The sequence below is a fragment of the Euprymna scolopes genome, chromosome 33 (assembly GCF_053919585.1).
Source record: "Euprymna scolopes isolate OS-2025 chromosome 33, ASM5391958v1, whole genome shotgun sequence".
NCBI classification, from domain to species: Eukaryota; Metazoa; Mollusca; class Cephalopoda; order Sepiida; family Sepiolidae; genus Euprymna; species Euprymna scolopes.
In genome coordinates, this window is record NC_136514.1 from 80,654,910 (window position 1) to 80,680,131 (window position 25,222).

At 33.6% G+C, this 25,222-nt stretch overlaps 1 protein-coding gene across 50 annotated transcripts in view; it reads left to right on the forward strand.

The window, feature by feature from the left end:
* Positions 1 to 25,222, forward strand: part of LOC145258325 (centaurin-gamma-1A-like) — a 511,784-nt gene that overhangs the window by 198,801 nt on the left and 287,761 nt on the right. For all 50 annotated transcript variants that reach the window (XM_080116465.1, XM_080116462.1, XM_080116457.1 and 47 more), the window contains exon 4: positions 23,076 to 23,161. In XM_080116465.1, coding sequence (XP_079972591.1) covers positions 23,076 to 23,161 — 86 coding nt within the window. The remainder of the gene's footprint in view (positions 1 to 23,075; positions 23,162 to 25,222) is intronic.

The window sequence follows — 25,222 nt, forward strand, 5'->3', positions numbered from 1 at the left end:
TTCCTACTTCCTGCACCTTGGTACATAAAAATAATGAAAAAAAAAAAAAAAAATTCCCAAAATTCGTACTTAAAATTTAGTAAATAATAAAAAAGTTTAAAAAAAATTTTTGTAGATTTCTTTTTTTTTTTTTTTTTTTTTTTTTTTTTTTTTTAACAGTCTGCTAAAAAATAGGAAGTTTCTATTCCAAAGTATCTCGGTCACTTGCCATAGTTGCCAACAAGAAGTAAAAGCATGTCTATTTAGAAGCTGCAGAGCTTTCCAGGAGTGCTCAACTGGTTTGAGCCCTCTAAGTCTAAGGGATCAGGTTTGATTGGAAAGGCATTCTTTCCTTTCCACACTACAAGGTGGTTCATGATTCGCTGAGTGAGATGCACTCGGCTCCACTAAAACTGCAGCAGCGCATTGAGCTCTTGCAGGGATATCTGGTGTCCCGGGTTCTACATTCCATAATCTTGGACAATTTGTGCCTCTGTACATTCAAGGCACTCGATATTAACATGCGAAACCACATCTGCATGTGGCTCAGGCTCCCGAAGGACTGTCTGGTCGCCTTTTATCATATGGTGGGGTTAAACTGGCTTCTGCCTGAGCAAATACAGCATCTCTGACCATCACCTAAGACGAAGATAGTACATTCACTGAAGTTTATAAGGTCGTGTCAGACGCTTTCACCCTTTGACTTGGTTCATCACATCTTCAATATAACATGATGTTCAGAGACCTTCTCCATTGATTAGAGTGAGGTGATCTTTTTTCCTTTCTTCAAAAAGGGTAATAGAAAACATTTTTCTAAGTACAGGAGAACCAGCTTCATTGTCGTAGTAGTGAAGGCGTTTGAAGTTATCTTCTTGTGCAGATTCCAGGGCGTCCATGATTTTCAAGCATCTCCGTCTCAGAGTGGCTTCCATCTGGACAGAGATTGAATTAAATGACGGTAAAAGTTATGTCGTTAAACAAAATGGACCAATTATATTCAAGGCACTCCATGCCAGCATGTAAATGACATTAAACCGAATATAATGATGAGGATAATGATAGTCTGATAGAATCCTATTACAAGAAGAAAGTAATTCAGAATAGTTATGTGTACAATTTTTTTTAACATAGGATTTATAAAAACAAATTTTAGTTTGCTCTAATTTTATTTTTATTATCAAATAAATATTTGATAAATAGTAAAAAAAAAAAAAAAATTCAAATACATATACGTAAGAAATGCACGGACATGCAGGGTTTTATCTGATACAAGAGTTGTTCCTATTATTTTTATTTTTTTTTTTTTTACTCAAAAAGTGGAAGAACTACAGACAGGAGTGGCACCATTCAACCGAGCGACCTTTTGTACTCCAGTATTTCTTCTATATAGTCACCACCATTCTCCATGCACTTTTGTCAGGAATTCAATGATGCATCTCTGCATCTGATGCACATCCATGGCAGGGGTTGCTTTTTTAGAGTCTCACACCGTCAGTATCTGCAACAGCGATAAAATTTTCAGTTCATAAATGCATAAGTTTAATCATCAGAACAATGCAATTTTCAATCCCCTCTTATCCATTTGGGCAGAATAAAAAATAGGAGGCATTACTTTTGGAATGCACCTTGTTGTTTTGTAAATATAAAAATTATCCACATCAAAATTTGTGATGGGATGATTCCAATATTTTTTACGATTCAGTTCTTAATTTTCGATCTAGATTCTTTTTAAATCTCTAAATATTCAGCTATAGATTTTTTTTGTGTGTGTTTTTTTTTTAAATTTTCACATGACCATAAAACCCCATGTAATACGTGTATATTTTTGTAAACGTTAAAATCATATATGCATTGGGGGTGGGGTTGATGTATAGATTTTATATTTTGCTCATCTTATTAATATCAACAACGGAAAATTAAGTTTTAAAAAACAACACATAAAAGAATCGTTTTAGGCATTGGAAAATAGGTACAAATTTTTCCAATAACACCTAAAAATTTTGCTTTTTCTGCTTAATCGTCCCTATACTAATCAAAATACAGTATTAGATCGTAAACTTCATCAGAGAATATTAAGTTTTAGTTGAATATTCACTTCAGAACCATACACTTATCCTACTTTCAAAGAAGGAAAACTGGTCCTGGATATGACCTTAAACTATATCCAGTGGTGATGCCCCAGTTTGCAGGCTTTGGGGAGTGTGGGGCTACCCTTTAATTGCCATTGCTCCCAGGTCCACTCTGACCCGGAGTGGTAGTACCTGTTAGGGTCCCAACTATGGGTTAAATAGAAGCCGACTTGGAAACAACAAATATATTCTATTAAAAAATTTTTTCTTCAAAATCTTTGGATTCGGCATTAAATAACCTGAAAAGGGTTGATATGCCGTAAAACAAAAACAACCAAACAACCAACCAAAGAAGAAAAACAATTTTTTTTCTGCTTGCCTGGGGAACTCTGTTCTGCTGGTCTGCTTTCAAGCTGACTACAATATCATTATTTTACAAGTTCAACGTAAACAAGTTCTTGATTAGCCATCCTCGTAAATGATCTAATTATACCAAGTTCCCTCTGCAAACGATTATTACACAATTGTCCCAATGACTACAATACACTTATCCTTAAGCAGCCTCCAGGTCTTGATATATGGTGATCCCTTTGTTAAAAAAAAAAGAAATGATGAATTATCATTTGGATTATTTGGACTATTCTCATCTATAATTGGTTCGACTATTAGGTTCTCAAGTTTAGAAAGATGTACCTAAAGAAGCGCAGAGATGACATTGGCTGAAACTTAGTGAAAATAACCAAGATAAGAATAGGAGTCTGAATAATGCAAATCATCATTTCTCATCTCAAAAGATGCACCTGAAGGTCAGAGGTTACATCAATCAAAACATTATGGAAATAACCAAGATGAGAATAGTAGTTTGAATAATCCGAACAATACAAATTTATTAATTTTCCAATTGAATAATCAAGAATAAGATTCTTTTAAATATTTCATCAAATAAACACCACACTCACTCAGTTCTCGTCTCTCCTCCTCCTCTTCTACCTCATTCTCATTCCTTATTCTCTCTATTTCTCCTATTTCCATCTCTTTCTATTCTTCCTCTCTTTTTCTCCTTTCATTATCTTCTTACTCCCACTACTCAACATTTGCTTTTTATTCATTTGCCTTCTCTTGCATCATCCAGTGTGCAAGGAGACTAGCAAGATGCAGAGTTTTTGTAGTATAAAAGATGTGTTGCTAACGGATGAGACCATCGAAAATGAAATTAAGAATTGCCGGTCAGTCATCAGTGACGCAAGAATGTGCGCGTGTGCACGAGACATGAATAACTACCATCACAACAAAGATGAAGAGGCTGGAACAATGTACCTTTTAACATATTCCTCTTCTCTTTCTTTATTATGGAGACTTGTAACTCGAAGATGAGGCTGTCCATATACTTATACAGTAGCAGGAGGCAGAGGAAGACTTACAGAACTGATGAGCATGCGGCTGACGCATATCATCCAATACAAAAAAAGATGGTGACAGAATCTACATTGGTATTCTTTGAATTGTTTTAACTGCTATTCTCATGGTGAACGTTATTTTCACAACATTTTGGTTCATTTATCCTCCGACCTTCTTCGGTTCTATCTTGTCAAACTATGGGAATCTTTTTTGTCAAACTGTAAATCTGCATAGAATTTCAAACGGAACTTTTTATTTAATCCATGGAGTTAACATGCTCTATTTTCATCAATGATGACCGGATAGAAGTCTTAAGTATTTTGCAATTGTATTTCGAGTGTCGCGTGCACTGAAGATTAAACCTTTAACCTCCAGCTACGTCAAAGGTTTTTGCAGAGTTCTGCAAAGATACATCTGAAAAATGTCAAAGATTACATCGACTGAAACATTGTGCAAAAATTACACTCAAGATGAAAACTATAATCCAAATAATTAAAGCTAGCAGGGATGCCTGACGTAGCCCGGCCATAAACTACGCTTCAATATATTTTAATTTATGCAGATTTCGTATATATTATTATAGTCTATTTTCTATTGATTCTTATATATTATAAAGTTGTGATTTCAAAAATATATCTATATGACTTGGATGCATTAGCTTGAATCGAAACTGAAAATAAAACTAAAGTATATATATATATATATATATATATATATATAACTTGAGTTCCTTCAGCTATAACCAAAACTTATGAATTCTTGGTAGTAGTATCTGTTCTAATGCTACTCTTGAATTTTTTGTTCCTTTTCTCCACATTAAAAAAATTACCCTGGTGTCTAACTCTGCCCTTGTGGGGAGGCAAAGTAAATAGGAACAATTAAATGATAGGCACTCAGAAGATATAAGCGTGACACACAAAATAATATACATATTAATATATAGATATTACGAATTATCAATATTTATTTAACAGGGCTCTACATTGCGAGTGAAACAATTGCATTTGCGAATGATTTTTTTCAAAGTAGCGACTAAAAATAATGAAACGCTTAACTTTTGGCGATTGTATTTCTTTCACCGACAATCTTCCAAAGCTCACTATTGAATGAAAAATATCTTTTCAACTTTTTTCTTTTTTTAATGAAACAAAGTTAAATTATTTAAGCAATAAAAGTTTAATAGAATATACTTTTTTTTACGAAAACTGTTTAAAAAACATCTGAAGAAATCGGAATATTTATACCTTCAAGTATCAACAAAAAATTTGTATATTTAGAATTACACTTATTAAAAAAAAAAACATGGAAAAATCTTTATGATGTACATACTCGTCATAGAATGAAGATGTCATATTCTAAAAATCATGTGGCTTTGGTTAGTAATTTTTCTATTTGATAATAGATAAATTTGTCCGTAGAGCCCTTTTTAAAAAATTCAGAAATATATCAAAAATCTGTACAAACCCAAATTAATATGAGTCCACAATGGCGCATGACGTAGTGGATAAAGTGCTTTATGAATTCAAAAACCATCTATATTGGTTGTGACTAAATCAAAAAAATTCTAATAAAAAAAAAAAAGAATTTATAAAACTAGAGAAGTGATTCGTTTGTATATTTTTTGTTTTATTTAATCATCCATTATTACTTGCCTCTCCCCACTATGGAAAAGTTAGATGCCATGTCGGTTTTTAATGTGGAAAACATTCAGCTGCTCCAAAAGGGGGGGGCACTTCTGATTCAAAGAAAAAACATGCTTCAGTCTAAAGGGATTTATCATCATCTAACTGCACAAAACAGATACTATACTTTGAATTGTCTTATTGCAAATAAAATTAAATTTCATTCATAAATTAGGCACAAGGTCACCAAAAGTAGGGGGGTTAGCTTCTATCCATTCTACTCTTAACTAGACATGTTCTGACGGATTTGTACGAATGCTGTTCCTTTAATTCTTTCGACATTTGTTCGTCACATGAACTTCAGTAATAACTACCACAATACCACATTTACTTTATGAATTAGCCATAAAATATAGTCCCAGCGGACTATAAATTGAATTTAATTTACAAAAAATATATATGTATATATCTACTAGCTGTACATACCCGGTGTTGCCTGATCAAAACCTACTGCAGAGCAGACAGATTAGTCACATACTATTTAAGATAGACCGAATATTCTAACTTTTTTTTACGAAAATGTTGGATTTAGGGAAGCATAAGACGTCCATTTTGGTTTAGGGAAATAGATGCCAAGTAACTTTTCTAGCTTAAATGGGAAATGACTATCATAGTTTAAATAAATAAACTTACTTCCGGTTTTAAATGCAACTGTTGTCAGTTATTAATAATTGAAAATAAATTGAATATAAATATTTTGAAATAGAACAATTAAAACGATTCTATTACAACAAATAATTAATATCAACCTAATTATTAAAATACAAGATGGCCACCTAAAAGTAGCCGAGTAAATGTAGTAGAGAAGAGGAAAATTCTTTTATTGTTTAAATTACATGTAGTTTTATAAAAGATGCTGGAAAGTGCTCTCCATTGACATCTATGCATTTCTGGGCACGTTTAACTTTAACATTTCCAGATACTACCTGTACATCTTCTCTGGTGATTCTCTTGATAGCGTTGGTAATGTTCTCCTTTAGTTGGTCTAGATTGTGAGGATTATTTGCATAAACTTTTTTGTTTTAAAATCTCTCAAAGATAACATTCACATGATAACAAGTCCGGGGAACGTGGTGGACATAACCCTTTGCTTATTGTTCTCTCGTCCGTAAACATGTCATGAACTCGTGTGAGTGATCTGTGAGGCGGGTGGCATATAGGACCATCTTGTTGGAAAAAGAATTGCATTTTGTCTTGTGGTGTCAGGTTGGTCGTTAAGAGAAAGATTAGAGAGATTGGGCTACTTTTAAGTGGGGCACCTTGTAGATTTTCTTTAGTGCAATATGCAAATGAGATTAGTCATTGAATGTAGATTTCTTTTGAATAAATATTATGTATAGAAATTATGCTGGAATAAAAGTGTATATAAGTTTGTTTTCAGTACGAAAATTAATTTGTGAAACAGTTAACCTATTGTACATATTAAATTGTGAACAAACAAAAATACGACTTTATTATAATAGCTGTATACAATTTCATTGGAAAAATAAACAAAAATAAACAGGTTAGTAAGAGTCTGTGAACCTTTTCTGAGTGTAGACAACTTATTAGGATTCCTTCTTGCAATATTCTCATGCATGATAAAACAGAAATACTTATTTATGTTAGACTAGCCTGGATGCCCGACGTTGCCCGGGTGTTTGGAGGTATATGTTGAGCAAAAAAAAAAAAAAAAAAAAAAGTGGTAGTAGGCAGGCAGGCTCGAACTAGTATTGCAAAGGAGGAAAAAAAAAACATTTAAAAAAAAAAAAAAAGTGACGTCTTTGCTGTTGCACCCATCGCCAAACCGGAAGTGGCGAAGGTTTAAATTAAGGCTAGTTAATTGAAAAGAAGGGATGGCTTTCAAAAAATATCGGCGAAAAAAGCAACCCCGTTCCTTGTGAAGTGCCTGGTTGAGGGTGAAGGAATTAATGTTTTTAGTCAATTTTTCGATATTTGTCATCCGAAGGGTTGAGCGTTAAAACGATACCGATCTTGTGAAAATCCGTCGCCTCTGTCAAAAGTTTCAGGCAGACATACAAACATACATGCATTTAAATGGACAGGTGAGATTTCTATTATAGATGGTACTGTTTGCTACACTGTTAAACCATACAAATCAGTTGTCACAAGTGAATCCAATCGAATATCCCTGGACCATGTTTGACTGAAACTTTTTGAAGAAGAAAAAAAAGCAGACATTTTCAAGTCACTAAAAAATCCTACAAGTAACCGTTCATGTACTAAACTTCAGTAGGTCTAAAAAGTCTCTTGCATGAATAAAAAATAAGGAAACACAAAAAGTATTATTTTGGGGTATAATTTCATTAAATAATGTATAGTTTATTTACACATATGGCTGGGTTTTTTCCCCTTTGCTCATAAAACTGTTAGCAATAGACAGAGGCTACTAAGCTAATTAGAGAATGTGAACATCACACTAGTTAAACAAAACTCCGAAAATATGACAGTGATATATGTTCATTCACACAATTCTGAGGCAGCACGTTCAGGACTGTAGAACACAATGTGAAAGGAGATCGCTGGTACATCTGAGGTAGCACCAGTGTGATTATGTAGAGGGTCTAATGTGAATGTATATCACACAGGTTTGGTCTGTTCAGCCACAGAACGGGGTGATATTTAAGCATTACTATGGGGGAAAGAATCATGAAATAATTTGTAGGCAAGAGGAGCAACTGTTACATTTCGGCGAGTGGATAGCAGATCTAATCCAAGCTGATCACATACTCCAGAGGAACAGAATTGCTGTGTATATACTACTTCCGTGATTGTGTGTAAATTAACAAAGCATAATTTTGTGCATACAAATTTTATTAAATAAGTTGTTTTTTTTTATTTTAGTGCATGAATTTTTTTTTTTTTTTTTTTTTTTTTTGAGTGGTCAGTATTTGGGTCAACTTTGTGTTATAGGTCTTGTGGGTTTCTTGTTTCATTTTTTTTTTTTTTTTTAACATACCAGCAGATGGAGTTTTGGTGTGAATTTTCTATGTTGAATTCTGTTACATGAAATAAGAATGACCAGCATATGCAAGATGCTGACTGGCTTCTCTGTTTATCAAAGGAGATCCTGCCAATCATAACTCTCAAATCTTTCTTCTGAGCCCCATGACTTTAATTGTTTGGTGCCATATTTTACATAATATTGTTTGTGTATATGGCAACACCACGTTAGGCTTATTTTACCTGATTTCATTGTAACAAATTTGTTTATCTCATGTGTGTGTGTGTATTACACTTAGTTATATTTTTGGGAAAAAGAATTCCAACAGAATGCTCTATTATAAGGAAAAAATTTTCAAAATAAGTGTAATATTTTAATTTTCAGAAGTTTAGATAAGATAATCCATCTGGCTATAGACAGATGAAATAGATCGGCTGAAGAGAGCTTGATATTGAGAACTAAAATGGTTCCCTATTATCAGGTTGGGAACTGACGGCACCGATGGCTTATCTTATCTAAATTTTGGAAAATTGTGTGTGTGTGTGTGTGTGTGTTTCGTTGAACAGCAGGTATAATTCCTGCTTGTTTTTCTTGCAATCTGTTTTTTCCATTTGGCGGGCCAATGTTTGAACGTTGTGTTAGTGTAAAAACAAATTTCTTTTTGTTTTATTTATATATATATATATATATATATATATATATATATATATATATATATATATATATATATATATATATATAAACAAATTTGCCATAGTCGCGAACTGTAGCAAGTTTGTTTTATATATATAAATAAAAAATGTAGTTCAAATTCTTAGGGATACTAAATTAAACATATTGCAGACTTAGCATTCGCATAAACTTATACAGATATATATAAACCAACTTATATAGATGTATAATATAGAAAATTTACAATTACAACAGGAGAGCTTAACTATATAACAGTGGAAAAAAAAAAAGTTGTGTATTCATTCATTTGCACGCGGTTATCCTCATCTTCATAGTTGTTGTTCTATCACGTTACGGCCAACTCCTACTCTGTCTCTATAGTTCCAGGTGAGCATTGTCTGAAGATAGTGGTTTCAATCCTAACCAAAGCAGGCCAGAGGATTAATTGGCCAAAACATGCTTAGACAACGACAACTATGGAAGGCAGTAACTTCTGGGGACACTATTACAAAACTCAGCATTCCTATCCAGTTGCGGTTAATCACCTGGAGAAGGCCAGAGGATGAGTTGGCTGAAACGTGGTGAAACAACAACTATATCTATATGTCTATATAAGTGAAAATGTCTGTATGTCTACACTTCCCTACCAAATAACTGCGTCAATTTTCAGTCTACAGACTCGAGATTTGACATAAGGGGTGTTGAGATTTGGGAAAATCTTTTTAATCGGTTTTCGGCCAGAAATTTGATTGTTATGGGGTCAAAGTTAAACGATTTGAGCTTTAAACACTCTACCAAACTCTTTCGCTAATTTTGGGTCTAAACACTTGAAATTTTAGATATAGGCTACTTGGACATGAATCTAACTTTATAATTTGATTTGAGCCCAAAACAAATGTTATGGGGTCATAATTGAGGTCAACGTTTTTAAGATTTACCTCTGCGGTCTCTACAAAATTACTCAGTCAATGTTTGGTCTAAACATTTGAAATTTTACATAAAGTGTATTCAGACATAGGGCAAGCTTTTTAATCGTTTTTTTTTTTTTTTTTTTTTTTTTTTTTCTGAAAATCTGGAAGCTAAGGGGTCAAAGTTCAAAAGATTTTACCTTTGCGGTCTCTAGCAAGCTATTAAGCCAATTTTGGGTCTAAACATTTAAAATTTTATATAAAGGGTATTCAGATATGCAGCAAGGTTTTAATCGGCAAAAATTTGGCTGGCAAGAGGTAAAACTTTACAGAGTTGACCTTTGCAGACTTTACTAAACTCCTCCGCTAATTTTGAGTCTAAACACGTGATATTTTAAATGTAGGTCACTTGGACATGGGTCAAACATTTTAATTTAATTTGAGCCCAAAACAAATGTTAAGGGGTCAAAATTGGAGTCAAAGTTTAAAAAATTTGACGTCTGCGATCTCTACCAACTTTTCACGATGGTAGTTAAGGAAGTCTTTTATATAGAAAGGCATTACCGTACATATTCACACTTTTTAATATATGCATATGCTCATAAAGTTATGAACAGTACTTAGGGCCCAAGCAAAGCCGGGCGGAACTGCTAGTATATATATATATATATATATATATATATATATATATATATATATATATATATATATAAAACTTAAATTGTTAAATAGAAAACGAGGATCAACAGCTGTTGACCATGTAGATGTTTAGGCGATTTAAAAGCAAAACATCTATTAAATTCATAGCTTCAAAATGTAGACAATCCAGTAACTATTTCACTAATAAAATAAAACTATAATAACATATATATTGCCTAACAAGAACTTATGGTTTTAACCGACCATTTGTCCGAAACATTAGCATATCCAGTGCTGCGACCATGTAAATTTGTTTATATTAATAAAAATATATCTTGCTCTTAATAACCTTGTTAAATTCGTTATCACTCTTGAATACCTTTTTACCTGGTATGTATGTATACACATGATAAATCTAATAATACTAATAAAACTTTACAGTAAAGAACTATTCTGTGATATGTTAGTTAACATAAAATTATATAGAAATGAAAATGCATACAAAAAGAAAAGTTGAAGTTCTTTTGGTACTGGATAGGCAAATAGATAAGAGGAAGGAAACCAGCTATACAAATTGAAAAAGACGAATTGTATTTAAATTAAAATAATAGATGTTTATGAAAATGAACAGCTGACTCACATTCAGCTTATTAGTCGGCAATGTTTGTAAATGTCATCATATTAAAGGAGTGACTATCGTCAGTTACAAGTTTTACATTTTTTTACAATTGGCATTTTGTTTTATTTGTGTGGAGAGGAAGAGTTAGAAAGTTATGTTGTTGAAGAGCCATTGGCGGCTTCCTGCCAACAGTTATGTTATTACCCAAGTAGGAAGTTTTTTTAGCATTCTATTCAAACGGATAACTTAGTTGAAAGCTCCTCTCCTATATATATATATATATATATATATATATATATATATATATATATATATAGGCAAAATGTGTGTGGGTTTGTAGGTCTCACAAAAACTTTTGACAGACACATCAGAACATGACAAAATCGGTATCATTTTAAAGCTCGGTCTCTCAGATGACAAATATAAAAAAAATGTCCAAAAACATTCATTCTTTCACCCTCAACTGGGCCGTTTTTTACAAGGAGGGGCCACTTTTTTTTGTCAATATTTTTGCAAGTCATTCAAACCTTGCGTCTACAACGTCACATAAAACACATTATTTCAACCTTCCATAACGTCACAATCGCGGTGGGGGCATCGATAAGACCATTTGCTTTTTTTCATCTTTTCCTCCTGTGTGTTATGGGTTTGAGCCTGCCTATTACTCCTAATATTTTTTTTTTTTTTGCGCTCACAATTTTGCTTACTCTTACGTACACCTCCACACACCCGGGCAATGCTAGCCACCCTGGCTAGTCTAGAATAAATTGAAAGGATAAAGAGTAAAGTTACATAGGAACTTTATTACATTATCAAGTCAATAAGGGGAATAGGGAGAAAACTCTTTAGGCTTTAGCATTTCAAAACTAAATACATCTCCTCAGAAGAGGAGGAGAAAAAAAACAGCATTATCTATTATATAAAGAGAACCTGTGTGTGTGTTTATTTGTATGTCTGCTAAAAACTTGTCATTTGCATTTGACCGAATCAAAACTGGTCCCATCTAAAAGGGCAATGCCCCGGATGCATAATATGTAAAAATTAGAAAAAAAAAAAATTGTTCTGTGGCGGTTCTGTTCCAAGTTTTGGAAGGGAGGGTCCCTATTTCGCGCCACTTTTATTTTTGCAAGTTACGCACTTGTATTAAACTATTTTATTTTGCAATGTCATGAGGTCATAAGTACTCATGGACATGTGGGCAAAAGTGTTTGTAAGCTTTTGCCTTCTCCCTCTCTTTTACATTTCACATTCGAGCCCGAGCACTGCAGCTCATTTTTTTTTTTTTCCTGGACATTTCCTGCTATTTTGATTGGAGAGGAAAAAAATGTTTTGACTTATTTATTTTATTTTTTGGGGGAGGGAGTTCCAGTGCACGGGCAACAAAAAGTGCTCAATATCTGGAGAATAGCTTCTTTTCTTTGTATCCTTTCTGCCAAAATATCTGGTGGGGAGGTTGTCGCATACTTCTTTTTTTTTGGGGGGGGGGGATTACATTTTCGTGTATTTATCCGTTTTTAGGTATCTTTTATTATTGAAATTGATGTGGGGGTGTTGACGTTGTCCACGATGGAGTTGACATATAATAATTAAAAAGTGCTCAATATCCTCAGTATAGCAGGTGTGTACAAACGGAACTTCATGTGGACCTGGGCAATGCCGGGTATCCATGCTAGTACAAATGTATGGGTAAAAAGACAGCACTGACTATAAAAACATTTGGAATAGAAATGATAAAAATTAGGGAAGGGGGAGGAGTAATGTGATGGAGACAAAAAAATTAGTGTCTCCAATGATGTTTGGTTAAACAGAGCGGGTGGGGGTGGGGGATAACAAAATACCACCCAACATGAAACGAAACTGGCATTTTAGGGAGATCTCAGTCATTCCAGTAATTATAGGAGCAAGCGAACTTAGTGAAAAATTAAAAAAAATTATCTGGCAAATAAAGTGCAAGAGAGATTGAAACAATTGCACTTAAACAATTGTCAGAATCTTAAAAGGATCTCTCGGTTGGAATGCATGAGATTATGGGTGAATGTCTGGCATCTGGTAGAATGGCCCATCTCCAGCTAGAACAAAATTATAAGAAAAAAGGGAGGGGGGGGAGAATGTTTTAATTAAAAAAGGAAAATTATTTAAATTGATTGTGGCTTTGTATGAATCACTCATAACACTATTTTTAGCTCCTAACTTTTTGTGTGCGTGTGTGTCATGGAAAATGTCATCAAGTGTTTATGTATTTGTATCTTAAAGTAGACGGGATTGGTTTGTTTGTATACAAGTCTATTATTTCTGTGCAGCCCCTCAACCTCCACAACAACAACAGCAACAACAACGGCAGTCCATGACTTTTCATTTTTTTTTTTTCTTTTCACTTCAGTGAAGCATTCAGTAAATTTGACCTTTTCAAAACAAGATCATCAGATTATAAAAATAGGATCAAATTTCAATACAGCACCCCCAGTTCTGTTGGTATATGAAAGGGACAGGTTTATATTGATTTTTCAAGACTTTAGTACTTGTTTGGAATAATATTGAAAAATTAAATTTCAACTAAAATCAATGTTATCTACTTAATCGTCATGTTGAAATTAGTAACCTATTACTACATAAGACATTTACTTTCACGATCTAGCGATCTGACATTATTAATTTGAAATGTTACTTGAACAAGGGAAGTAACTCATGGTTTAGAATATGTTTATATTGTAAGTATAACTTGCAACTCTTCGGGTTTGGTTTGTTTGTATACATTAGATTCAGTGGCAAAAATGTCTGCAAGTAATGGCACTGGCTGATCCAAATTCTTGTCATAGGGTCATTCCGTGTCAAATCATCCAGAAATATGGGATTTTGAAACCTATATCCCCAGATCTGGTTGTAGTTTGCCCTGCAGATAGACAATATAGGAACTAAGAAATCCTGAAAATTTGAGCACATAACTCCAAGCGGTTTCTGATTTAGAGCATTTTTTGTTTTGGTGTTAGTCACATAATGTGACGCCCGGGTGACAATTTTGTGATGTCATTTCTTTGAATATTTTCTGATTGGAAGATTGTATGGCTCTAAAAATTCACGCAGGTAGGTTTTTTGACCCAAGGAATCCAAAAATGGCACTAGATTTTCTCAAAAATGAAGCCTTATAGAGATATTAAGAGTTTTTGGATTTTTTCACGTGTGCCCCAAAATCAAATAAAAAAAAAAGTGTGCTGGCATGGTAACGCATTACTTTTTTCATATTTTTTTTTAGACACAATAAATTGTCTTTGGACCAAAAATGGTTAAAAGTTCTTGTTTCGTTCACTCACAGTTTCTGTTGAAAGTCGGGTATATTTTCGATGATAATAAAAAGTATTCCCGCCCCCTATTGGATGTGATAATCAATTTAGATGTGTTAAATTTATGTCACACCTTAATTTTGGAATAAGCCAGATACTAAAACAGGTAAGTTCTGGTAACAATTTCAATGACCTAGCCAGCCATCTTCAAGATTAGTTGATGAGGGTTGGAAACACCAAGTTGGATAAAAGTATGCTTTTTTTTTTTTTTTTATAAGAAACCAGTAATAGGATGGTAAAAATCTAAAGAAACTTCTAGTACTATCTCAAGCCAATAATTTTGATTAAAGAAACTTGATAGTCTTTTTAACTCTCAAAAGACTAGGGGGGGGCATTTTGACACAACTTTTAAAACTTTTATTTATATTTTCCTGAAAACGTGATTTTTTTTTTTTTTTTTTTTTTTTGCTCTGATTTCTATATAGCTTTCTGAATATTTCTAACCTATCATAAAGTGTCAAATCAAATTTACAAAATAATTTTTTATCCAGGGGTTACTCTCAAGGACACCCCATCAAAGTTTTCAGAAATTCCAAAATAATAAAAGTGACCTAAAATGATCAAAATACAAAATGTTATTACTTTTCATGATGGGATACTTAAAACTATGTGGAATCTGAAAACATAAAAATGTTGATTAAAGTAGCAAAACTTGACAAAAAAAAAAAATTATTTTCCTGAAAATCAGCATTTTTCTTAAAATCACAAGATTTCTTGACTTGACCATACTTCTTAAAGTCATTGCACACCAACAAAATGCAAAGCACGGCTAATTTTTGTTGATATGTGATCTAAGAAGGTTAAGGAACGCAAAGGATATAAAATTGTTTCAATTTCTTGTATTTTGTGGGTTTTTTTACACATTTTTTAATTAAATTTAAAAATGTGTATAAACCCCACAAAACAGAACTGACAAATAGTATTTTGTCAAAACCTAACTCTGTTTTTCCTGGAGACAGTCGACGTGATAATACAAATGTATGAGAATGATGAATGTAGCCACCAAATACCAGGCAAAAAGGAATTTGTTAGTATAGAAAAGGATGTTCACACACAAAAACGCTTGATAATTTGTGTGTAATTTGCATGGACTGTATGTTGTAAGTGGTGTGTTTTAGCTGGATCTACACATTCTGTTCTGTGACAAAGAGTGTATGATGCATCGCTCTAAAAATTGCCCTGGTAGAGAAGTATTGCAGAAATTTTGGACGAGGAGCAGTATGATATGAACCTTGATAACGAGTTTCATTTTAACCAATGGGACACAACTGGCCATGCAACACTAGCATATATAGAATATAAAGATCTGTTGATTGACACCATTGATAATCTTACGAGACAATCATATCAAACAAAATGCCAAGCCAGAAAGAAATAGAATCTTTGTTTCAATGAGGCCCTTGTTCTAGGAGACTTTGCAAAAAACTTTAAATTTTTACTACAAGACAAAATTCAAAGTTATCATTGAAGTAAGGAATATTGCAGCCTGCACTCAGTGGTGATTTACTACCGAGATTCTGATCAGCAGCTAAAGCACATTTCATTGTGTTTTATATCTAACTAGCGGGGGGTACCCGGCATTGCCCGGGTGTTTGGAGGTGTGGGTGTTAAAGAGATCTAAAAGAAAAGAAAAATGTTTTGGTCAGAAGGTCGGATTGAACCCCGAAGCCTTGACGCGAAGGTGGAAATGAAAGAGAAAAAAAGACAGTCACCTAACCATCTGTGCCACGATGAAGAGGAACTGATAAGGGCATTATATGAAGGTTTATGAAGCGAAATGAACAGGTGCGAGGAAGTCTGACCTATTTTTGCGCTGCAAGCCAAAGCATTTGTGGACATACACAAGAAGAAGCGAACACACACACACACACACACACACATTTTCGCTTTTATATTTATAGATCCCCCCCCCCCCGGTTTAGCTAATATATGAAACCCGTAATGATTTATGTTGAATTTGTTCTGTTAGTGTCCAATCTGGCGAAGAAATGAAACCATATTCCCCCCCCCTCCCCAGTAAGCAAAAGGACCCAAGTATGTATAATGTTATTTTTATGCGTTTTATGCGCGTAAAATTGAAAGAATTAATGGCAAAAACTGGGGGGAGAAAAATATAAGAAAGGGTGTTACGAAATCATTTGTAGGTGTTTAGGGCCCAAGAAAAAGTGAAAAAAAAAAAGAAAAAAATGAAGGTAGTCCTGTATAATTTGACCCTAATTCTTGTGAAATGCCGTCAAGCATTGATCGGGCGCGACTGGCAGTCATCGGTGTCAGCCGCAGACTACCAGAAAAAACAAAACAAAGATACAAACAAAGAAACAAAACGAACTGGAATGAATACAAATGGAAAAAAAAATCCCAGAAAACTTACCGTGTGAAATGCAATTATGTTTATTTTATTTTATTTTGTTTTTATTTTTTTTTTTAAATCCAAGAAACGAAACAAACAGGAAAAAAGTACAAATGGAAAAAAAATAAATAAATAAAACCAGAAAACTGACCGTGTATGACGAATAAATGTTTAATAGATTTTAGTCATAATTTTTTGTTATTGTTGATTTGTTTTATGCAAAAAAAGTATTTTTTAACCGTTTAATTGGTAGGTGTAAGTATAACGGTTTGTTATGCGTTTTGTTTTCTTTGTTGTCGCTTTTTACCAATTGGAATGTCGTCTGGTTCCATATCGATAGCGTAATAGTAATTGGGCGTATGAAACTACCATAAATTCAAAGTATAGAAATAAATAATGAATAACTAATCCGAAAATAAGAAGTCAGCTCTTCCCCCTAGTGCCATGTATAAAATCACTGCAAACATAATAGAAGGAAAAATACAGTAAATAAAATATATATAAATCGAGTAATCGTTTGAACATTTGAAGAACGCTAGCGGCTGACTGTTATAGTTTGTTGTAAAACCTTGAATCCAAGGTTAGTTCATTTCGTCTAAGAATCACAGCCCCCCCCCAAAAAGGGGGGGAAAAATAAAAAAAGTAAAAAAAAAAAAAGAAATAAAAGAAATGGTATAAGTAACCCACGTAATAGATGAAATCGAAAGTTGCGTTTCACCCGACGGTAAAGTGCCATTCCATTTTTTTTAAGCAAGTAAGAACTCAAACCGGTGTTTCCTCCCAAATTCCCCTGTGGACGTATCCGCAACGGTGTTAAGTGGTAGGGGGTGGGGTATGAATGTAATAGAGAGAAAAGATTTTACCACTTCTATTGATTCTTACAGGTTTGGCAGTGAATTCTCACCAGAAAAAATATAGGAATGTACGGTTATCAAGGAAGTGTAAAGGTAATAGGCCTATAGCACACCTCAGATAATGTGCTGCAGTTTGTGCACATTACATTTGCATGAAATGTCTTGAGTTTTAATCCTATTAAAGTCAAACTCAGGAGAAAAATGACTTCGTTTTATTTATATAGATGACAACACCCATGACACTGCATTTGTGTATCAAACTCAGACACCGACTGTTCACTTAATCCAGACCTTATACCGCATGTGAACAAATGATGGCTGCGGGGCTCAATAAAAAAACTTCGAGAATTTCATCAATTTATGCTTGCATAAGGAGGACTTTGGTATTGAAGATGAGTTGAAAGACAGAAAATGAGTGTACATAGTTTTTGAATGGTCTCAAGACTTTTTTAAAAGTTTTTACTTTCAACAGACAATGTAAGTGAACAAAACAAGAACTTTTAACAATTTTTGGTGAAGACAATTGAATGTGTAAGATAAATATATGGAGAAAGCCTTTGTGAGAACTACTTTTATTGTAAATATCTTATGGAATTGAGCCTGTTTACTTTTAGCATCTGGCTTACTCCAAAATTTATTCCAAAATTAAGGTGTGACATAAGTTCAACATATATCTAAATTGATTATCACATCCAATAGGGGGAGGGAATATTTTTCATTATCATCAAAAATATACCAGACTTTCAACAGAAACTGTGAGTGAACGAAACAAGAACTTTTAACCATTTTTGGTCACGTCAGCTGATATGATATTATAAACAAACAGACGGAATTTGATGAACATTATCCTTATTTTATTTATTTATTTTTTTTTTTTGTGAATTGGTTCACTGGGCAAATTATTCCTTGTAACATATAATAATAGAGTATTAATTCTATAATAATACATACGCAAATAAATTGACCTCTGCTAGCAGGGGTCATAAGGCAAGTCAGTGCATGCTGAGTGCAACTTGTGGTGACAGGATTTACCACTCCACACACACACACACACACACACCTTACAATAAATAGAGGACGCACATGCGTTTCTGGTCAGATAGTCAGTCAGTTCTTTAATCAGACTAGAATCAGTCAGTCAGAACGAGAGATGAAGAAATGGAAAAGAAGAAAGAGATCTGAATAGATTCAGAGGCCCTCCTGGGAACAAGAAAAATCTGGAATAAAGGCCGTCTCCAAATAATATCCAAATCGTGTTTTTGGGAATATGCACGAGGGGGCGATGAATACTCTGGAACATTTACTTCTGATTAATGTTTAGTTTTAAAGTATGCAAACAAAGAAATGATTTCCAGCGATTTTTAATGGTACCTCTTTTATTGTAAATTGAACTCATTGATAAGAAAAAATTAAAATAAAATGGTGAGGTTTACCCGGGTTTGAACAAGGGATCATTCGCTCTCTGGTTGAATGCTCTACCACCAAGCTAAATCTTCAGATTATAATGAATCTGTTTTGTTTTGTTTTTTTGTTTTTTTTTTAAAGAAATTATTCGCTGAAATATTATTATCTGCCTTGCTGGTGTAACGTAAAATATTCCCTCTGTAAACGTTTTTTTTTTTTTTTTTTTTTTTAATCTATAACAGAGAAAAGCTACTTTTAAGATCAGATTTTTTTGATTTTTGATACTTATTGGATTGACTTTCGAAAATATCTGCAAAAAAAGTAATCTCTCCCTGTAGAAAAGTACCCAGTTGAGGGGGAAGGAGTTAATGTTTTTAGCCAATTTTTTTATATTTGTCATCCGAAGGATCGAGCTTCAAAGTGATACCGATCTTGTAAAAATCCGTTGCTTCTGTCAAAAGTTTTAGGCAGACATACATGCATAGATACATTTAAACAGACAACCCGAACCGTTGAGGCAAAGTTGTGAAAAAAAAAACGTGCGACGTTAACCATTGCCCCACTGCGACATGCTTACGGAAACACGTTTGAATTTATTTAATTAGTTGGATTTAGCAGATGCTCGTTTTAATGAGTTAATGAGGTCAGTTTGACTGTGGGATTTCATTTACTGCTGAATGCTTTTTTGCTCCCCCCCCCCAAGATGTTATAGGAAAAAAGACTAACCCACATGCAGCGAGCGACAAATATTGAATATTTATCTTCCCAAAATCGAGCAAATTAAATAGGCGAGCTTCGTTGTTAACTGTGAAATATTACGATTTATGTGTGATATAAAAAGTTTTAAAAAGTTGTGAACCGACCGACCGCTTCTCTGAAAGAAGCCTTTTGTAGGCACACAAAAAAAGCGAACACACATACATACATTTTCGCTTTTATATTTATAGATGAACTATCCTGAATGACATGTCCATTACTATGATGCTAGCCTTAATAATATGGCAATAGTATGAGTACTGTCAGGCTGTTCCCCATATATATCACAAGTTTCCCTACCTGTAACTGCATATTATATTCTTCACTTACACTGATGAGCAGTTTTATAGCTGTTGGCTGGCCATTCAACTTTATTAAGTACCTTTGGATAACATTACAGAAAGAGACAGGGTGCATATCTAGCAGTGTGTTTGGTTTTAGCACGACATTGTATTTGATGTCATTCTAATGTGCCACGCCCCTTCCTAAACTGTAAACAAAACATTCTTTTCAAACATTCCGATCGTTACTTAAAAAAAGAAACGTGATGTATTTTCACAATAAAAAGTGTTTTGTTTATTCAATCACGAAAAAAAAAAAAAAAAAAAAAAATTAGAAATTAATTTGCATATCAATGTCATATGTGTTATGTTTTTCATTTTTCACGTTTGAAAAGGTTTTTTTTTTTTTTTTTTATAAGTTAGCTTATTCAGACATCTATTCTTAACTGGATTGTTATTTTCACATTTCCATCGATTTAAACCTTCATCAGGTGATTTGTTCAGAACTTGCTAACCTATACAGAATTTTGAACCGATCCTTTATTTAATCTCCAGTGGTAGATTGTTTTTGTTTTGTCAGTCATGACCGGGTAGAAATGTTAATTATTTTTAGTTATCGCCTGTAGTAACGATTGAACCTTTAACCTCCAGAATTGGAACTAATTTTAATCAATGCTTTTAGCCGTTGTGTGCCATGTTTTTAAGTTTTAAAAGATGCACTTGAAGAAGGTTGGAGGTTACATCCACCAAAGCATCGATGAAAATAATAGTCTGAATAATCCAATGGTATAAATTAAAAAGATGCATCTGGAGAAGGTCAGAGGTTCTATTGGCTAAAGCATTGTGAAAATAGCAACCAAGGTGTGAACAATAGTCCGAACAGTATAAATGATTCTCATGTCAAAAGTTCAAAAATATTTATTTGTATTTTTGAAATAAAGAATTTTCATACTAGTTTCTTGGTTTTCATTGTTGCTATCACAATATATTTGGACAATTTGCCATCTGCTATACTTCATGTTTGAGTATGGGTTTCAGAAATCTGTATAGCACAAGCCCATTTTCACTTCGATTCCCCCCCCCCCTCTGCCAACCGTACAATATTCAGCCACTCGCACATTGCTTAGAACATGTAGCATATGAAGAAATGATTCGACTAAAAATGGAATAATTAGCCTGGATGACTGGCGTTGCCCAGGTGTTTGTAGGTGTATGTGTTGAGCAAAAATAAAAAAAGTTGTAGTAGACAGGCATGCTCGAACCCGTACTGCGAAGGAGGAAAAGAAAGTGAAAAAAAAATGTGATGCGTTGGCTGTTGTGCCCATCGCCAAACCGGAAGTGACATAGATTTAAATTAAAGCTAGACAATCGAAAAGAACCGATGACTTTTGAAAACATTGTTGAAAAAGCAACCCCCTCCCTGTAGAAAAGTGCCAAGTTGAGGGTGAAAGAATTAAGGTTTTGGGCCAATTTTTTTATATTTGTCGTCCGAAGGGTCGAGCTACAAAAAGTTTTTGTGAGACATATAAACATACATACATACATTTAAACAGACAGGTGAGATTGTTATTATAGATTACCATAGTAACATACTTTTTGCATTAGGTAATAAAAACAAAACTGAAATTGAAACCCCAACCAAATGGCTTGCCTACTCTATATTGCAAGCCTTTCTGAAAACATTCAGAAAATATGTGGTCCTTACAATATATTTTAGATCTGCACTGACTTTGATCCATTGTCATCTTAAGACCTCTTCAGCTTAAACCTTAAATTATAGACATTTTTTAGAATCAAATTGTAATGGATTTTGATTAAAATTGGAACAAGGATTCTGAACATAAGATTTATTATCAGTATATTTTGAGTTTTAATCTTTGTAACGAGGCTCTTCCACTTCCTTTTTATACCATTTGCATAAAGTAAAAATTTAAGGGTTATACGGCACAATCACATTTCTCACCAGATCACCAAAGTTAAGTAACGTTCAACCTAGCAAGTACCAGATGGGTGACCATTTGAGAAAGCTAGGTGCTGTATGTACCTTCTAGGACGGTTAGGCATGGAGCCAGCACTATCACCCCAATAAAAAAAAATTCCTCAATACAAAAGCATCTACAAAGTTGTGGATGGCCTATGCCCCTCCAGGGATCAAGACTATGGATGGGATAGAATAGTTACCTACGTTTTCTTTGTTTTTTTCCATATAAAAAATATTCTTACCCAAGGAGTTCTTTTCCATTATATCGGACATATAGCATAAATTCAGTCAGAATCTTTTTTAGGTAAAAAAAATTAATCCAGTCAGGATCAGCAGAGCTTAATGGTCTTCTTCTGTTGGAAAGTCATCACTGAAGAATTCAGTATATTTTATAAAGTGATTCTGGCATTTGATTTGTTCATTCTTATCGCCTCTGGTTATAAGTAGAATCGGCCAAATCTTTATAGTCAAATCATTTCAATATGCCAAAAATATTGCAGCAGACCCTTTTCTCTTGTTGTATCAGCGTTCACTGTAGGTCGGTTGATCTGGCTCCTTCAACTGAATTCTTTGCATCTCATAGAAACTGCTCAAGCATGTTGGTTTGAAGCTGCAATAGATATCAGGTATACCTATTCGCAGTTCCAGCAGTGCACTCCGTAGAGGCAAGAACACAGGATCAGATATGCATCTTGCTTCACCGTGCTGAACCAAGTTTTCATCTGATCACCACATCATTTATTCAAACCCTGGAGTGGAGCTGGGTTGATGGTAGCATCGATGAAGTTATCAGGTTGCCGGCACTGAGTGTGACCAAACCATTGGAGACCTCTCGAAAGGAGGGTCTGTTTGAGGAATGGTATCTGGCAGTGCAAATGGTATCTGGTGGCGTTTGGAACGAATTGATGCCGGCGAACCCGAAAGATACAGTGTAGACATTGGTGGTTAAAAACTTCCAGTCTGTGCAGGTCGCTTCTAACCATGTATATCTATATATAACTCCATTATCCATTTATTCTTGAATAAGTGTATTTCATTTTACTCAAAAAAAGTTACACTATATTTTTTTAATATATTTAATATTTGTTGAAAACCAATTTACAAAACTCTAATCTTTTATCTTGTTAGTGATTTTTCTAATTTTGTAACCATGAACATTTCCTTTTAAAAAAATGATTTTGTTTTTCTTGCTTTTTTGCAGGTGGCAGATTCAAGAAAGAAGTAATGCTTGATGGTCAAAGCTACCTTCTTCTTATACGAGATGAGGGTGGTCCGCCGGAGATGCAGGTAAGCATCTACTACTTGTGTTCCAAATTTGATAAGTATGTCAGCAAATTTGCATGTTCAGTGGGCTGTTGTAGATGCTCGTTATGGAAATTTGAAACTCGAGTATATTTTATTTAAAAATAAAAATTGAAGATAATGAAAATGGCAATACGATGTTCAGAGCTGAGAGCAGACATACACGGTGGTCCTTATTCATGGTCGGGTGTGCCGTCTAGCCTATGATAAAACATAAACCGATAACCTAATATATAAAAATTACATTACTCAACTCACCCATTCGACTAGGGATTTTTATCCTTGATCCTCAAAATCAACATAGATTACACCATTCCTGTAACGACATGTTCCCTGTTGATTGCGGTGATGTGCTGGTTCTGTGCAGTTCTAGGAGGTCCACCTTTCCAGGCTTTGTCTTCTCTCTTTGATAAGGATTAGTTTATTGCTAATCGCCTGAGGTGCCCTTACCAGGAATGTTGACGGGGATGCCAAGGTAGTTTTTGCAAGTTAGTGCTTCTCTTCAGGGTGCTGACTACTCAATCATTTTCTGACCCTTGTGTCACAGTTCTTGGAGTGGAAGAGAACTAAATACCTACTCAACTCATCCGTTTAGTAAACATAAACATGGTTTATAAATTCACATTCATTTCTGGCAAAGGCGATTAATTGTTGAAAACAAACCCAGTGTAGAGTGCGAAATTGGACAATGAATTTCCTTTCAATTTCACTTAGCAATACTTGGTTAACTTGGGGATTATTTTGATATAATAAAAAAATTAATCTTTCTTTATAAGTGTGCAATTTTTTCTTTTTTATCATAAGTAATGTTTTGTGCCATTAATAATTTTGTTTTGTTTCGTTAATTTATATTTTGTTTTGTTAAAAATTTATTTTTTGTTTGATAAAAACTTTAATTTTTCCAGCCTACTTCAAGGTAGATTACTATTTTCAGTAATTCTGGTATTACCAGGATTACTGAAAAAAAATATCGCTTTCCTGGCTTAAATGAACAAGATATTAATAATATTGTTTTTCCTTTCCCTTTGCAAAACTCAATCATGTTCTGCAAAGCCAAAAACAGACAAATTTTATCAACAAACAGCTTACCTAAACATGATGAATCTGAAGATATAAATAACTTGAAGCATAAAGCAATTTCCAAAATTATGGATTTGGCATTAAATAAGCTGAAATGGGTTGATATTGTATGGTTGTTATTAAATAAGCTGAAATGGGTTGATATTGTATGGTTGTTATTAAATAAGCTGAAATGGGTTGATATTGTATGGTTGTTATTAAATAAGCTGAAATGGGTTGATATTGTATGGTTGTTATTAAATAAGCTGAAATGGGTTGATATTGTATGGTTGTTATTAAATAAGCTGAAATGGGTTGATATTGTATGGTTGTTATTAAATAAGCTGAAATGGGTTGATATTGTATGGTTGTTATTAAATAAGCTGAAATGGGTTGATATTGTATGGTTGTTATTAAATAAGCTGAAATGGGTTGATATTGTATGGTTGTTATTAAATAAGCTGAAATGGGTTGATATTGTATGGTTGTTATTAAATAAGCTGAAATGGGTTGATATTGTATGGTTGTTATTAAATAACCTGAAATGGGTTGATATTGTATGGTTGTTATTAAATAAGCTGAAATGGGTTGATATTGTATGGTTGTTATTAAATAATCTGAAATGTGTTGATATTGTATGGTTGTTATTAAATAAGCTGAAATGGGTTGATATTGTATGGTTGTTATTAAATAAGCTGAAATGGGTTGATATTGTATGGTTGTTATTAAATAAGCTGAAATGGGTTGATATTGTATGGTTGTTATTAAATAAGCTGAAATGGGTTGATATTGTATGGTTGTTATTAAATAATCTGAAATGTGTTGATATTGTATGGTTGTTATAAAATAACCTGAAATGGGTTTATATTGTATGGTTGTTATAAAATAAGCTGAAATGGGTTGATATTGTATGGTTGTTATTAAATAAGCTGAAATGGGTTGATATTGTATGGTTGTTATTAAATAAGCTGAAATGTGTTGATATTG